At 40.2% G+C, this 17,391-nt stretch overlaps 1 protein-coding gene across 1 annotated transcript; it reads right to left on the minus strand.

Moving 5' to 3' along the window:
- Window positions 1-393: 393 nt before the first annotated feature.
- LOC141443228 (glucose-6-phosphatase catalytic subunit 1-like) lies at window positions 394-7,290 on the minus strand. Its single transcript, XM_074108438.1, is given in 9 exon segments — window positions 394-691; window positions 1,629-1,750; window positions 2,276-2,316; window positions 2,360-2,473; window positions 3,227-3,245; window positions 3,247-3,358; window positions 4,149-4,337; window positions 4,780-4,944; window positions 7,074-7,290. Coding segments are annotated over 9 exon segments (1,113 nt in total). The 5' UTR covers window positions 7,127-7,290.
- Between the last annotated feature and the right edge of the window lie 10,101 nt (window positions 7,291-17,391).

A 17,391-nucleotide genomic window follows, 5' to 3' on the forward strand; every position in this document is an offset into this window, starting at 1 on the left:
CGTTCGACAGCACATCATGACTGAGGTTTCGAGATTTTATCCCTATCCCGTGGGAATTTCGGCATACAAAGTACGCTATACGTTATTCCAGATGTCCAGCTCTACATACCAAATTCCATCCCTACTGGTCCGGCTGTTTACGTGAAAGAGTAACAAACATCCACACCACATACACACACACACACACAAACTTTCGCATTTATAATATTAGTAGTCTTTTGTGCTTGGTCCTTTTTTTAAACTATACATTTTTGCTTTTCTATTATTTTATAGTATGAATAATTTAATATCATTCATTTCTACATTTTCTATTTTTAAATAAATTTTTCTAATTCAATCAGTTAACCGCCATTTTTCATCGTTTCTAACTAGCAGAGATCACATTTAACCCATTCAGTGCGGTTGACGCCCATCGGCGTCTTTGGTGGTTAGCCGCTGACGCCATCTTAAATATATCCTCCCCCGGTTCAATTTACTCAACCTTGTTTTTCCATAAGGCCACATGGCCATAGCTGGTGTTAGCCGAAGGTACAGCGCAGGTTTTATCGTGCTCAAGACAAAATGCGTCAAGTAATACTTGTACGGGTTATCTTTGTCGACACTCTGCGATATTTGGCTTATAATGTAGACTATTATGCCTGTGGCGAAGGCGGATATGATGAGGGAACGGTTCTTCGTGTCATGGCGGTATCTGAAAATAAAATAAAATTGTAAGACAAAACCACAAACCTCTCTCTCTCTCTCTCTCTCTCTCTCTCTCCCCCTCTCCTTCTCTCTCTCTCTCCTCCACTCTCCCTCTCCTTCCCTCTCTCCCTCTCCTTCTCTCTCTCTCCCTCTCTTCTCTCTCCCTCTCCTTCTCCTCTCTCTTCCTCTCCTTCTCTCTCTCTCCCTCTCCTTCTCCTTCTCTCTCTCCCTCTCCTTCTCTCTTTCCCTCTCCTTCTCTCTCCCTCTCCTCTCTCTCCCTCCCTTCTCTCTCTCCCTCCCTTCTCTCTCTCATCTCCTTCTCTCTCTCCCTCTCCTTCTCTCTCTCTCTCCTTCTCTCTCTCCCTCTCCTACTCTCCCCGTTTTTATCTTTCTCTCTCTCCTGCTATCTCTCTCCCCCCTCCCCCTACCTCTTTCTTCCCATCCCTCACACTCAAATTCTCTTTCTCCCTCCCTCTGTCACTCTCTGCCTACCTCCGGGCCTTCCACCTCCCTCTCTCTGTCTCCTGGCCCTCCCCTTCGCTCTATCTCTGCCTCCCTCCCTCTCCCTGCCTCCTTCACTATCTCCCTTGCTTCCTCTCTCTTTCTCCCTCTTTCTCTTCCCTTACCTCCCTCTCTCTCTGACTTTCTGCTTCCCACTCTCTCTCACACTCTACCTTCCTCTCCACCCCTGCCTAAACAGTCACATGAATGTTTTCTGGGCGATCTCACCAACGCAGCGCTTGATAAGTCCCTCTCTCTCTCCCTCGCTTGTCCCCACCCTCCCCCTTTCTCTCTACCCCCTTCTCCCTCTCTCTCATTAGTCGGGATGTTGTCTGGACGCTCAAACCAACGCAACACCTGGACAATTATAAAGTCATTCTCTCCCTATCATCTCCACCCTCTCTCCTTCTATCTACCTTTTGCTCATCAATCAGGGCACTCACCGGGTGATGGCAGGTGTCACACTCAGCGCCCAGCCCAGCAGCGTGGCCGTGCTCTGAGCGAGTGCAAACAGTGGTGTGGCTGTCACATGGATGTTCTCTGGACGATCACACCAACGCAACGCCTGGACAAAGAAATATAAAGTTCTTGTTATTAAAAACTTTAGTGAGTGCTTATCTTTAGTGAGTGGTTATAAAAACAAGAGGACATGTTTGATGATACATTTTGTTTCCCGGAGCTCACTCCCTCACCAGTCACTCACTCGCTCACTCACCAGTTTGATGGTCCACTGCGGATCCAACCCGCAGTTTGAGGCGGTAGTACCTGAGCATGGATACTGTCGCAGCGGCGCCCACATCCTCTATATGCCGCCATTTTGCACGCTCACTCGCTCACCAACTTGATGGTCCACTGCGGATCCAGCCCATACAGTTTGAGATTGCCACTCACTCTCTCGTCAGTCGCTCACTCGCTCGCTCACCAGTTTCGTGGTCCACTGCAGATCCAGGCTATACAATGTTGCAGCAAGTTGTCGCAATGTTGTTCCTGCAGCTCACTCAGTCACCGGTCGCTCACTCGCACACCCGTCACTCACTCACTCACTCGCTCACTCACCAGTCGTCACTCACGCAGCCGCTCATCACTTCACCAACTTAACAGTCCACTGCGGATCAGCCGCACAGTTTGAGGCTGTAGTACGTAAGCACGGGATATCGCCGCGGCGGCGGCCCACGCCCTCGCCAAGTGCCGCCATTTGCTTGCGTCACTGTTCGCGTCGCGTGCGCACCGTAGCGCCATATGAACGGGTCCGACACGTAAATGCAGAGGGCGGGGGAGAGGAAGGCACCTATATCAAAAAAAGAAAGAAAACGTGAAAGGTCATATAGGTAATCATTCACGATGTAGTTCTTATAACAATGTATTTAATGTCTAATTTTGACAAAATCACGCGTCTTCGTGGATGGCACTAGATGACGAGTTTCCATAGTAAATCGGCTTGAATTTTTTTGTGAGTACCTCTTATAGTGAAGAATATTTATGCTGAGTATGAACACCCTACTTGTGACAGTATAAGACTTATGTTTTTTTTATTATTGTTTTTCGGCATGTTTGTTTGTTTGTTTGTTTATACTCTTTATTGTACAAAAAGGAAAAACAAAAAGGTTACATAAATAAAGTTGTTGTTAAGTACAAAGGCGGACTTATCCTGCAGGGATCTCTGCCAGTCAACTTTGAGTGGTAGAGGAGCAATCCAAAAACAAGGATCGGACAAATAGAGCAAAACATTTGAATAAATATAAATGCATATATAAACCTCAATACCTAACTATTACAATAAATATATAACACATATAAACATTAATATAATTTATAACTAAATATAAAATAAAATACATAAATACACACATTTACATACAATACATAAATAATACAAGCATAAAGGATAATTACTGCATGTATTCAAGCGATTTGCTTCAAATTTCGAAATGATGTTTTTTATATAGATTTGCATCGCCACCCAAAAAACGAATACTAGTTATCATATAAAAAAGTCTGCAAAGGAATATGAGCACTTTTAAATAAAAAATAAACAGCATACCAACTAGAGCGCCAAACATAACACTGGTGCGGGAAGTGCGCGGCGACGAACAGTCTCGCTACGAACACTGACACCATCATGCCGGCACACAGCGGGTACAGCACGTACTTCCACCAACGTACGGTGCACTTGCTGGAAAACATTAATAGATCACAATAAAAAAAAACTGAATAAAAAACTAAGTTGACTTTAAAAACCATTATGCATGCTAGTATAAGAAAATTGTACAAAAGGAGGATAAGAAACCTTTTGTCTCATTACCATCTAATGACAGTTGATGTAACTACTTATTCTATGCAAATAAATCTTCTATCTTCTCTATCTATCTATTATAATTATATTTTATGAAGCAGCTCCTAGCGTTATCTAGGTACGAGTAGTTGTCCGTAATTTTAGCTGTAGTCGGTAACTTTTGCTAGTAAGAATATCCGACCACTTTTAGTTGGTTACTTCAGTCAGCACCTTTAGTCAGTAACTTTAGTTAATAATTTTAATCAGTTATTTAAGCTGGGAACTTGAGTCGGTAACTTTAGTCGGTAACTTTAGGCAGCACCTTTAGTCAGTAACATTAGTCAATAATTTTAGTCAGTTATTTAAGCTAGGAACTTTAGTCGGCAACTTCAGTCGGCACTTTTAGTCGAAAACTTCAGTCAGTTCAGTAACAAAAGTTAATATCTTTAGTCGGTAACTTTAGTCAGTAGCTTTAGTCAATAATTTTAGTCAGTTATTTAAGCTAGGAACTTTAGTCGGAACTTTAGTCGGCACTTTTAATCAGTAACAAAACTCGATATCTTAGTCGGCACTTTTAGTCGATAACTTTAGTCCGCACCTTTAGCCAGTAACTTTTGTCAATAATTTTAGTCAGTAACTTCAGTCGGCACCTTTTGTCGGTAACTTTAATTAATTGTAGTCGGTCACTTGCCGGTCTTGCATAGCGTGCGCGGCCCACATGAGCAGCAGTATGATGGAGGCGGCGGCGGCGGCGCTGTGGCCGGACGGCGAGCCGGGCCCGGGCTCGCACGTCTGCTGCGTCTGCCGCAGCTTGGGACGGTGGGACGAGTAGAATGTGCTCTCGCGCACCCACCAGTATGGACGGTCTTCCAGTATCCACCTGGAAATACAATTGAGCACCCATTATGTTGATATGATCACATAGTGTTCAAAGCCTCAGCAAAAAAAAACTATACTGAGCAGTAAAAATCTGGCCCTCACTCAAATGTATGCAGTAATTAAATAATTTTGTATGGAGAGTGGGCCAAATTTTGTGCCGCTGGGTCTGGGTATATATTGTCGGCGTTCAATATTTAATATTGTACAAATACCGCAGATTAAAGATAATAATCATTGCGACGCAAGAAGAGTTTTGGGGTTCTATTTTTTTCCCCAAGTCAGTCAGCAATTAAACAAAGACGATTTTTTATATTATACAAAGCGGGTCGTAATAACAGTCCTTTAGTCGGCACTTTGAGTTGGTAACTTTGGCCGTCAAATTTAGTCGGTAACTTTGGTCGGTAATTTTAACCAGTAACAATAGTAATCGTATTAACAATTACCATTTCATAACAGTGTTAAGCCATCCACCAAACCCGAGGCAGAGCAGGAGCTGCGCAGCAAACACAGAATCCAAGATGGAGACCAGCGGGAAAAACACTTCCAGAAGCAAGTATGGATTGGAAATGTTGTTTACCAATTCTAAGTAGTCGGCCCAGTCTTCAAACCTGAAAGTATAAATGTTTGGCTGTATTATTCTCTTTTTTTTTTATTCGACTGGATGGCAAACAAGCAAGTGGGTCTCCTGATGGTAAGAGATCACTACCGCCCATAAACATCTGCAACACCAGGGATATTGCAGATGCGTTGCCAACCTAGAGGCCTAAGATGGGATACCTCAATTGCCAGTAATTTCACTGGCTGTCTTACTCTCCATGCTGAAACACAAAAGTGCAAGCACTGCTGCTTGACGGCAGAATTAGCGAGCAAGATGGTGGTAGCAATCCGGGCGGACCTTGCACAAGGTCCTACCACCTGCTTACTTAATAAATAAATAAAATAAAAATAGCCTTTATTCACTGATAAAATAAAATACAACATGGTTTGTTGACACCAGCAACATTGGTATCAGGTTGTCTCCAGGACATAGGCCTCCTCCAGCCACTGCCATTCTCCTCTATCCTTGCTTCTCTTCAAAAACCTTTAGGCAGGTCCTCCTCTAGTTCCTTTGCCAACCCTAGGGTACAAAAGTGTGACAACTCTAGTCCATTTCTCCCTCGCTAACCTTATCACATAACCTGGGCCCGCGTGGGAACTACGGCCCAAGCCCTCTTGTTCTGAGAGGAGGCTTGTGCCCAGCAGTGGGACGCATATAGGCTGGGATGATGATGATGATGATGAACCTTATCACATGGCCTGTCCATCGCCATTTCAATCTTCTTATCTTACGAGAGACATCTGTCACATTCAACCGTTTATGAGATGAGATATTGAACTTTGAAGTGACAATGGCAGGGGTTTCCGAATTTTTGTAAGTTGTTTTGTAAATGTTGTTTTTCTTTTTCTAACCACAGATTAAGGCTGTTTCCACCGGGGATGTGCAAGGATGTGTTGCAAGGAATGCATTGTCATGCACCAATAGAAACTCTTCATTTACCTGTCCTCATTCAGGGCGGCCATTGAAAATAGCTTGGCAGAGCAAGCATAGGTAAATGAAGCATTGCTATTGGTTCATGAGAAGCATAGCTGGTGGAAATATTGCCTTAAGGAACATTTTCCGTTCTGTATTACCCAGAAATATTGCAGAATTGTATGAAATTTAAAATTAAATTATACATCAATTTAAATCTTTATCAATTTTATTTATATTCGGTGCTGAAGCATTGTCATTCTTTGAATGTCATTATCATAATCATTAAATAGATGAGTGATCCGACTAATTATCTAATATATGTTTATGTTTAGATAAAACAATGACCTTAACATTAATACCATTCATCCATAAATAAACGATTGTGATTTTAGACAAAAATATTAAATGATACTCTTTTTTTTACTTTGAAAAAACTGCCCAAATGTGTGTCACATACACGTAAGGTTTGTTTCTACTTATAGAAATTTTAACTGCAAAAAACCGCATTCGAAGTCACCGAGACAAGATATACTTTATCTTTGTCTGATACATTATTATTACTATCTTGTTTCTTTTCTGACTCGTGACATTTGTTGGCAAAAGCAAAAAAAACAAAGCTTTAGATTGGATCGACCCATGACAGCTATATATTTTTTTGTAACCAAAAATAGCTATGTGTATAAATGGAGGGAGAATGTGATAAATGACTCCGTCTGTGTAAAATTAGTTTATCACTATCCCACGGGAACTATGCAATTTTCCAGGATAAACTCAAAAATGGCTGCACCGATTTTGATAAAACATGTCTGAGAGCCATTGCTAGAAAACCTGATTTCAAATTGGTTCACCCGTTTAAGAGCTATGGTGCTACAGTCAGACAGACACACACACATACAGACTATACACATAGAGGTCAAACTTATATCACCCCTCTTTTTGCGGTGGGGGTTAAAAAATAGAACCACAATGAGAAGCTCCTTTTTAGAAGATGGTTAAAAAGAGAGTAAATATCCTCCAATTTTATTATTTAAGTTTAACAGTTAATTTTATTGAAACAGAAATCCAAGCAAATGCTCAAAGAAAATAGAATCTAATTAAAAAATGAATTAAAACTCGTTGCGTTACGTATTGAATACTTTAAGCGGTTTAATTTTCACTTGATAGCGATCATAAAAATTATCAATAAAAACTTAAATTATTAAAACTTATTTCACAATTACTTACCAGTATTGCACGAATTCGATTACATTGATTCCAAGTGCGTATATTTGCTCCATCTTGAAATGAATTGGTCAGAATACTTCAGAGGTACATCGTAATTTAGTTATCTGATGCTAAACAGCAATTTTATCTTAGTTTCTAACCAAAACAAATCAAGAAACAACGCGAAGCCGGATGGAAACGCCGAAGAACGTGCATGTCAATTTGACAGTTGACACTGGTTCACTGACACTGTTCACTTCACTTACTCACTCAACTCAGTCAGACTTGACGTTTAATTTTAGTTTTTTAATTAAAATTTGATAAAATGAAGTACATTGTCTCAATATTTAATATGTAATAGTCACTTTATTTTTGGAAATATTCTGAAATATTATTAGAGATTTAATAAAAACAACATATAGCTGTCATATTTATAATTTAACTAGCAGCGCCATCTAGCCAAGAGAGGCCGAAGCTATGATTTCAGCGACCAGTCACGGTTTGTTATGCCGCTACTCAACAAGAGATGTCGTATGAGTTCAAAATAGAAAGAGAAATAAACGAATTTGTAAGAAAAATAATTAAAAAACCTGCCTACAAACTGCATCATTTTCAATTTAATACTTCTTGTTTGTTTTATGAATTAGATTCTGGTTTTATTCCGCGTACCTTGATTTTAGAGCAGCTCATTATTCGCACAGTTGCATGCGCCATGAGGCATGATCACGAGACGACTCAATTTAATTTAATTAATAAAATGTGTAATGACCGCGTTAGTCTAAAATATTGTCATTGTTTGTTTGTTTATACTCATTTCTGTACAAAAAGGAAATACAAAAATGTTACAAAAAAAGTGCTACGTATAAAGGCGGACTTACCCTTGAAGGGATCTCTACCAGAGAATTTTTCAAGGGAAATTTTTCCTGCCTAGCGAAATTTAACGTTTAGTAATACTTAGTAGGTACTTACCTACCTAATTTGCAACGCGTTTTTTTGTTACATCAGAAATTAATTTAGTAATTAAATAATCTTTTAAACGAGAACATTCTGGATATATGTACATACCTACCTATGCTTTGCTACAAAAAATGGATAACCTAGTTTTTTTTTTATCAAGTTTATTAAAGTGACCTATGTTTTGAACCGATAATCAGCGAGAACATTTACTTTATATATAAAAAAGCGGCCAAGTGCGAGTCGGACTCGCCCGTGTAGGGTTCCGTAGCAGCAAGTGACATAATATAAAAGTTTCCTTTACTTTACGATTTATGAAGTATTAAAAAAAAACTACTTTCTAGATCTCGATCAAACCAATTTTCGGTGGAAGTTTGCATGGTAATGTACATCACATCATACTTATATATTTTTTAGTTTTATCACTCTCTTATTTTAGAAGTAACAGGGGGGGGACACACACACACACACATTTTACCACTTTGGAAGTGTCTCTCGCGCAAAATCGCGCGCGTTTAGGAAAAAATTATATTAGAAACCTCAAAATAACATTTTTGAAGACCTATCCATAGATACCCCACACGTATGGGTTTGATGAAAAAACAATTTTTGAGTTTCAGTTCTAAGTATGGGGAACCCCCAAAAAATTTTTTTTTTCTATTTTTGTGTGAAAATCTTAATGCGGTTGACAGAATACATCTACTTACCAAGTTTCAACAGTATAGTTCGTATAGTTTCGGAAAAAAGTGGCTGTGTTATACGGACGGACGGACAAACAGACATACAGACATGACGAATCCATAAGGGTTCCGTTTTTTGCCATTTGACTACGGAACCCTAAAAAAGTACTACTTTTAATCAACAACATAATATTTTTAACCTCCTGACACTAAAATAGGGGTGTTATAAGTTTCACGCAAATTCTGTCCGTCTGTGGCATCGTAGCTCACCACTAGCTCACAAACGGATGGACCGATTTCGATGCGGGTTTTTTCACGTAAAAGCAAGTTTCCATGCGGTGGTTCTTAGCTGTTTAATAAAAATCTGTTCAGCCGTTTTCAGCCGTTTTTGAGACCTTGCACTTTGAAATGACAATGTCGGGAGTTTTTCAAGTTTTCTTTATTAGTTAGGTAAATCAAAAATTTTAATATTTGTAAAACGGCTGTGCCGATTTTGATGAAGCATACCTAAGAACCATCGCTAGGGAACCTGCTTTCAAATAAAAGAAAACCGCATTCAAATCGGTCCTCCTGGTTAAGAGCTACGGTGCCACAGACAAACAGACAAGCCCAACTTATAACACCCCTCTATTTGCGTCGGGGGTTAAAAAGAGCTAACTCTCGGAACCGCTTCTGGTGCGGTTTCCCTGAAGCACTGGCTCCGAAGCCTCGCGAGCATTATTGTTTAATAATTGAGTATTATATCTACTATAGCGCCGTACGGTGGGCGCCGCAGGTTGAATAACGCCATTGTGAAATTCGAACTTCGTATCTTAAAGAAAGAAAGAAAGGTTTATTTTGGCTCCATAAGTACCACCTAAAACTAAGACTAGAACTAGCACGAAAATACAAACTGAAATATAGATGCACAGAAAAACCAGAAAAATAAGACCATCACTGGGAATCGAACCCAGTGATGGTCTTATTTTTCTCTGTGTCTATTCCGTACCGCGTGCTATACCGCTACACCCGACCAGTGATGGTGGTTTTATCTAGGTTTTAATGACCGTAAAAGTAAAAATTTGGAATTGAAAAAAAAAATTACAAAAAATTCCAAAAAAAAAACAATCTTAGAACTAGCACTGAAACTAATCTTGATTCCCGCTGAAGCTTATATTTATTTACATTATCATCACTTACAGTATCATTACAGGAGTTAAACCTTAGGCGATACAGGCCGTTAATAAACAATAAACATCTTAACTTAATCTACATAGCAAATTATGTGTAAGGCAACTCTCTTGAATTCACTCAGTGCAATGAAACAAATCAACTGCGTCTGCTATCTGGTTTAAAGTAGCTAGGGCGCGCGTGAAGGCGTGATATTGTTTAATACGAGAGAGAGAGGGACGATATGATATGAACTTCGATTTTCGAATTTCTTAGTAGCCTCCTAGATTCTAACAACAAAGGAAAATTGAGGCCACCGAGTTCCAAGTAAAACGAAAAGAAGATAGGGCTAAAAGAAAATAGGACCTAGGTACTAGCTGTTTTCCGGGATAAAAATTGTCTTATGTCCTTCCCCGGGACTCTAATACCTGTACCTATACCGAATTTCATCTAAATTGGTTTTGTGGTTTAGACTTGATAAGTTAACAAACAGACTAAAATTTTCGCATTTATGAAATTAGTAGGACAAGTGGGATATAATTCTTTACAACGTTCCTTGTCTAAAAATGATTATATTAATACAACATAACACTATACAAATACTTTTCATTCAATTAAATTATTTCAATTGATTTTACCGATTGAAGTCCCGTCAATCTTTCAAATATCAACTGGAACAGATCCCCGTAAGAGATAAGCTTGTCTTTGCACATCTCATTATTTTTTTATCCGTTTGTTTTCATTGACGTTACATTAAAAACAATCATGGTCAAATTTCATGACTCTTAGCCCAGCGGTTGTTGTTTCGAAATTTTATCCCTATCCTGTGGGGAATCGGAATAAAAAGTAGGCTATGTTTTATTCCAGATGGCCAGCTATCTACATACCAAATTTCATGACTCTAAGCCCAACGGTTGTTTAATTCGAGATTTCATCGCTGTCCCGTGGGAATATCGGGATAAAAAGTATCCTATGTTTTCAGTTCCAGGTTATAAACTAACTTTTTGCCAAATTTCATCCAAATCCGACCAGCCGTATCAGCGTGAAGAAGTACCAAACATACTCGCTCACTCACTCACTCACTCACTCACTCACTCACAAACTTTCACATTTATAATATTAGTAGGATAATTTTATATTTTATTTTATAATTTTATATTATGTACAATAAAGAGTACATACCTATTACAATACATATAGTACAATATAAGACACCTACCTATTTATTTACATTCAAACGAGGCCAGCGCATGTTGCTAGTTGAAATAATAAAAGCGACTTACTTAAGTGGCTCAGTGTACGGGGTCCAAACTTAGTCAGAATTTGGGCGAATTTAATCTCCAACGATGAAGCGAGTCCCACACGGTATACCTACCTACAGCGGTGTTAAACAGATCTCAAGATATCCGACAAATAGATAAATATCATGGGACACTTGACACCTATGAGGGTTATCGCGTATGAATTCGCCGCTAGAGGCGCTAGTGTAGCGTGAGGTCTCCGAAATGTCAAATCTCATAGTTTTTGGGTGCGCTACGCGGGTTTATATAGAATAAGAATATTTTGCAATACCTGAAATTAATTATGGCAATTTGCGTTACGGGCACTGAATGTCTGTGTTTTGAGACAGTTTTGTCTTTCGGAAACCTTTGTCCTCCCTTTTTTCCGACTACGCAACACTGTGGCATGATCGATATTTTTATGGTACGGTTTTAAGGTATTAGATATGATTTAAATGTAAATTTTGTTTTCACGCCTGTAATAACTAACCACTATAATACCTACTTCAGGCAGGACCTTTGTCTACAGTGGCGCCAACTGGTGAGCACGAAAACGGCAGCCCTCATTAACCTAGTCCCAAACTAAGCAAAGCTTGTACTATGGATACTAGACAACGGATAAACATACTTATAAAGATAAATACATACTTAAATACATATTAAACATCCAAGACCGGAGAACAAACATTCGTATTATTCATACAAATATCTGCCCCGGCCAGGAATCGAACCCAGGACCTCTAGCTTCGTAGTTAGGTTCTCTAACCACTGCCATCCGTGTTCTATGTATTTTTATCAAAGTTTTATTTATTTTTCATTATGTTTATGCAAGAAGATGCCTTTTACGCTAAAAGAGATTTTATTCAAACTTAAAATCGCTCTTCTTGTCAGTCAGCGTCAGTATATTAGCCTCATAGTTTTATTTTCCCTGATATCTTGAGATTGACCCAGCCTCTCTACCTCGCTGAAGCAGCTCAGAGCGTCGTAAACGCTGTATGATCACGTCGAAATATTGCATTAAAATATAATCTAGCTTCCCTCCTCCTCCTAACTGCCCCCCCAGGGAGGCTAGGGATGGGAGACGGCGGGATTTCTGCAAAATCCCGCGAAAGCGAGCAAAAAGTGAACCATCGGTTTGAGCTAATTTGGTTTGAAAGATGTCGCGCGGTTTGTAGATAAACTATAAATTCGCATTCACATTTATCTGTCAAGTTGTTTTGGGATGCCCTCTGTGTCTCTCACTCTCTATAGCTTTGATGCGATACAAAACAAGCCATCACAACACACTGCATCACCATTGAATTGCTTCGCTATTTGTGCAGGTTACCTCACGATATTTTCCTTCACCGTAAAGCTCGTGATCAATTTCAAATGTAATTTCGCACATGAATTTCGAAAAACTCAGAGGTGCGAGCTAGGGTTTGAAGCCATGGCTCTCTGCTTGAGAGGCGATAGGTCTAGGCCACCACGGCTTCAAGCGGCTTCGGGCAAAGACAGCTTTAAAGAAAGAAACGAAAGGAAGATAGTTTTTATACCGAAAATTGCATAGTTCCCGCGGGATAGCGGTAAACGAATTCTACGTGGATGGAGTCGCGGGCAACAGCTAGTGGCTGATAAGACCGGCCCGACACCGAGATTCCCGGTCATCGCGGGATTCCCCGCAAATTACGCCCCGCACTGCCGGCAACGTAATTCTGCAGATAATTCCGTGTTCAGGACTCACTCAGCGCGGGTTCTGAAATACGGGAATTTTCAGCGAGTATAAACGTACCGGGAATATGTATAAAGCGTTTCAGACATTCAAATATACGAGTACAGCTCTTGTACAGTCGAGTTCAAAAACTTGTGAGATTTTTTTTTATTAAAAATATCTGAACACGCTTCTACGCCGTTAACAATAGAGTGTGTTCAGATATTTTTGATCAAATTTTTGCTCACTACTCACTAGTTTATGAACTCGACTGTACAGCTAGATTTGAGCTCGCCGTACTGGATTGCCGCTTCGTGTATAGCAGTGTTTTGCAAACTTTTTCAAGACGCGACCCTGTCTTGCGGTCTGAAATAGTACATTGTGTCTTAAGGGCGGTAAATAAGGAATTACGAACGAGAGTCTATTAGAAGCCCGAAGTCGAAGACTGAGGGCTTTAATGAGTCGATGTTCGTAATTCTAGTACCGCCCGTGCGACATACAATGTTTTTCATCACATTTGCAAGTAAAATTTTATATTTGTAAAAGAAAAAATATAATTGTTCCAAATATTGGCGATACCTTAGGCTGTGCTCTTGGCAACGTCGCCCTCTACCTCCCCCTCCCTCGGCATGCGCCGCAACGTGCGTGTGCATGTGGTGGTCCATGTGGTCCTGCAGCAGCGCGCGCAGCGCCATCAGTACGGGCACTGACTCATTGACCGTCCTTGGGCTTCATGACAACAAAATGTGTACGCGCAATGACTCATTTACCGACCACGGGTTTCATGACAAGCACATTAAGGTCGAGGGTTTTATTTGGGGGGTTGCAACCAAGGTAGCCTGCATGTTACGACACTGTTTACGAGCAAGTGTGATGAAAAATATTTGGCGACCACCCTGCTTTTTATACCTGCTGAGCTGGCAACGTTGCATTTTTGTTAGTTTTTCTCGATTATTCCATAAAAAATTAATGAAAATTAAAAATGCGGTTTGATAGAACTCTTCTTAATATATATAAGTTAAGTACGAGTACTCCTATAATAATTATTCGTGATAGACTTTTATATTCTTTAAAAACGAATTCATATTTATTAACGGTTTTAAAAAATAAATAAAAGTCTATAACGAATTGGAGTAGACACATTAACTTATATATTATTAGTGCTTTAGCAAATTGTATTAAAATAAACAAAGATACGTGCATAAGTTAGTACTCTTAGTTTTTAGGTTAGTTTTTAATTTAAAATTGTATAAAACGCCTTAATGCTAAAATTACTTCCTTACATATATTTTGCATGTGATAAGATATTTTCTCAAACATGCTCGGAAATGTATGCGTTAATGTCACGAAATGGAGACATGAAGTTTCTCATTTATGGATCCCTACACCTCCCTACATAACTTCTTGGCCTAGGCCATGAAGTATGTATGAAAATCCATTATTGTCCGCTGCTCTAACTTTTTAATTTTGCTTACTAACATTAAACTGACAAAGGAAAAATTACGAACAGCCAACCACCACTACTCTGTAAGCATTTGCGATACTGCGATGCGATGCGATGCGATGCGATGCGCGAAGCGATGCGATGCGATGCGATGCGATGCGATGCGATGCGAAGCGATGCGATGCGATGCGATGCGAAGCGATGCGATGCGATGCGATGCGATGCGAAGCGATGCGAAGCGATGCGATGCGATGCGATGCGATGCGATGCGATGCGATGCGAAGCGATGCGAAGCGATGTGATGCGATGCGATGCGATGCGATGCGATGCGAAGCGATGCGATGCGAAGCGAAGCGATGTGATGCGATGCGAAGCGATGCGATGCGAAGCGATGTGATGCGATGCGATGCGATGCGAAGCAATGCGATGCGATGCGATGCGATGCGATGCGATACGATGCGATGCCAAGCGATGCCAAGCAATGCCAAGCGATGCCAAGCGATGCCAAGCGATGCCAAGCGATGCCAAGCGATGCCAAGCGATGCCAAGCGATGCCAAGCGATGCCAAGCGATGCCAAGCGATGCCAAGCGATGCCAAGCGATGCCAAGCGATGCCAAGCGATGCCAAGCGATGCCAAGCGATGCGAAGCGATGCCAAGCGATGCGAAGCGATGCGAAGCGATGCGAAGCGATGCGAAGCGATGCGAAGCGATGCGAAGCGATGCGAAGCGATGCGAAGCGAGAAGCGATGCGAAGCGATGCGAAGCGATGCGAAGCGATGCGAAGCGATGCGAAGCGATGCGAAGCGATGCGAAGCGATGCGAAGCGATGCGAAGCGATGCGAAGCGATGCGAAGCGATGCGAAACGATGCGAAGCGATGCGAAGCGAAACGATACGATGCGATGCGAAGCGATGCGAAGCGATGCGAAGCGATGCGAAGCGATGCGAAGCGATGCGATGCGATGCGAAGCGATGCGATGCGATGGATGGATGGATGGATGGATGAAATATTTCCTCACATTGTTTGAGAAAAGCACTATACAAGCCTCGGCCAGAACAGGGATTGCTGGACTCGTTCTATCCGGCCTCGTCTACGACTCGGCCGTCTACTCCGAACTCGTCCATCAATCCATTACTTCATGGCCTCTGCAGTAATGTACTATTAAGTTTGATTAATAAGCCCTTCTACATCTACAGCTGAAACACAGGAATTTTCCTAGTTCAGAGTAATGTGTTTTATTCACTGTCCCTTTTATTGTGTAGCCCATAAGTTTGTTAAAATTGTATTGTATGAAAGATAAGTAAAGATTGTTGTTGTTAAAATAATATAAATAAATAAATAAGCATATTTGTTACTCCTTCACGCTAAAATGGCAATACGGATTTGGATGATTCCGATCCGCATTAGCGATCCCTTCAAATAGCGAACCTGCTGTGTTAAAAATAAAGTTGTGTTAAATACTTGTGATGTATACTTACATATCATTTAATAATATTGTAAATCTGTTTAAAAAAATACCTCGTTGAGTTTCTTGCTGGATTCTTCTCAGCAGAAGTTTTTCTGAACCCGTGGTAGATTTTTTTTGACATTCATAAGTGCTTGTTATAGCCTAAATTGAATAAAGATATTTTGACTTTAACTTTGACTTTGATGAAATTTGGTTAGTAGATAGACGTCTGAAATAATATACAGGAACAATTTAATAAATATTAACAGATAGAAAGAAAAATAGAACTAAAACTAACTTACTCTAATCCTAAAAATCTATTTACAAATATCACCCAAGTCGCTGCTATTGGGCAGGGTGCCCTAAGGCTGGCTGCGTATCCTCGTTGTATGGCAATGCCCATACGTTATAACCTAACCAACCAAAAAGTTGGAAAGCCCCCGACATTGTCACTTCATAGTTCAATATCTCAAAAACGGCTGAACCGATTCTGATAAAACATGTCTAAGAACCATTGCTAATAAAAACCTCATCATCATCATGTCAGCCGAAAGACGTCCACTGCTGGCTATAGGCCTCTCCCAAGGCTCTCCACACAGACCGGTCTTGTGCTTTCCGCACCTACCGCGATCCCGCGCTCCATCTTGTTATAAAAACCGGCTTTCAAAAAAAACGCATTCAAATTGGTCTACCCGTTGAAGAGCTATGGCGCCACAGACAGTCACACATAACGGTCAAACTTATAACACCCCTCTTTTTGCGTTGGGGGTTTAAAAGATATATAATATACAGGATAAGCATTATTCAAAATATTCTCACCGGATGGGATAAGATCTCGAAATCCCAACCGCTGGTTAAGCAGGTAGGGTCATGAAATTGGTACGGTTGTTTTAATGTAATTGTACCTAACACCTCACCTCCTCGCTCGTCATCGTACCTAATTCCCCGGAGCCCAAATTGACAGCCAAAGTGACCATTACATTACCGAAATCTCTTAGAAATACCTACCTACATAAAATATTTAGCCTTTACATTTTTAGGGCTGCTTATATCTAAGTAAGTTATAGGTTGTTTCTTGTGCCACTAGAGTTGAAGTGAATGACTATAACACAGTTACATGAAGAACTGATTGATTACGTAAAAGGAGATAGAATTAAATGAATGAGTGAATGTAAATTTTTTTATCATACTTATTCCCGTCCAAATGAGCCCTTTTAAAATCCTTAACAACTTATTATATCTCGGCATCAAAAGCATTTCCTAAGACACTTATAAAATTAACCATTAAAAAAACTAATAAACACACCATAGACTACTTTAACTTTTTAAACGACAAGGATAACGCATTATGCTCCCCCATTTTATGCTTACACAAAGTTATCCATACGGTCAAGTGTAGCGCTAGCGTCGTACAATTCACGTCACAAATGTATGGTAAAACATTAGTTCTAAAGTTCGCCGTTAGTAAGGATAAGGCTGTGGTTCTATATTTGCGTTCGTTTTGATTTTGGAACACTAATTGCGGCTTTATTGGCCGATACTTTTACCCGTGACATATTAGGAGCATTTAACTTTTTTTAATACTTGTTAAGTGGCGAAGGGGAGAGTTTTTTTAATCCTGTTTTGGGTGGTTTATTATTACGTAAGTAATGACGTTTAAATTACATGGAATTTAGAGTATTAAGAAAATACT

Source organism: Choristoneura fumiferana, chromosome 27 (assembly GCF_025370935.1).
Source record: "Choristoneura fumiferana chromosome 27, NRCan_CFum_1, whole genome shotgun sequence".
In the NCBI taxonomy this organism is placed as follows: domain Eukaryota; kingdom Metazoa; phylum Arthropoda; class Insecta; order Lepidoptera; family Tortricidae; genus Choristoneura; species Choristoneura fumiferana.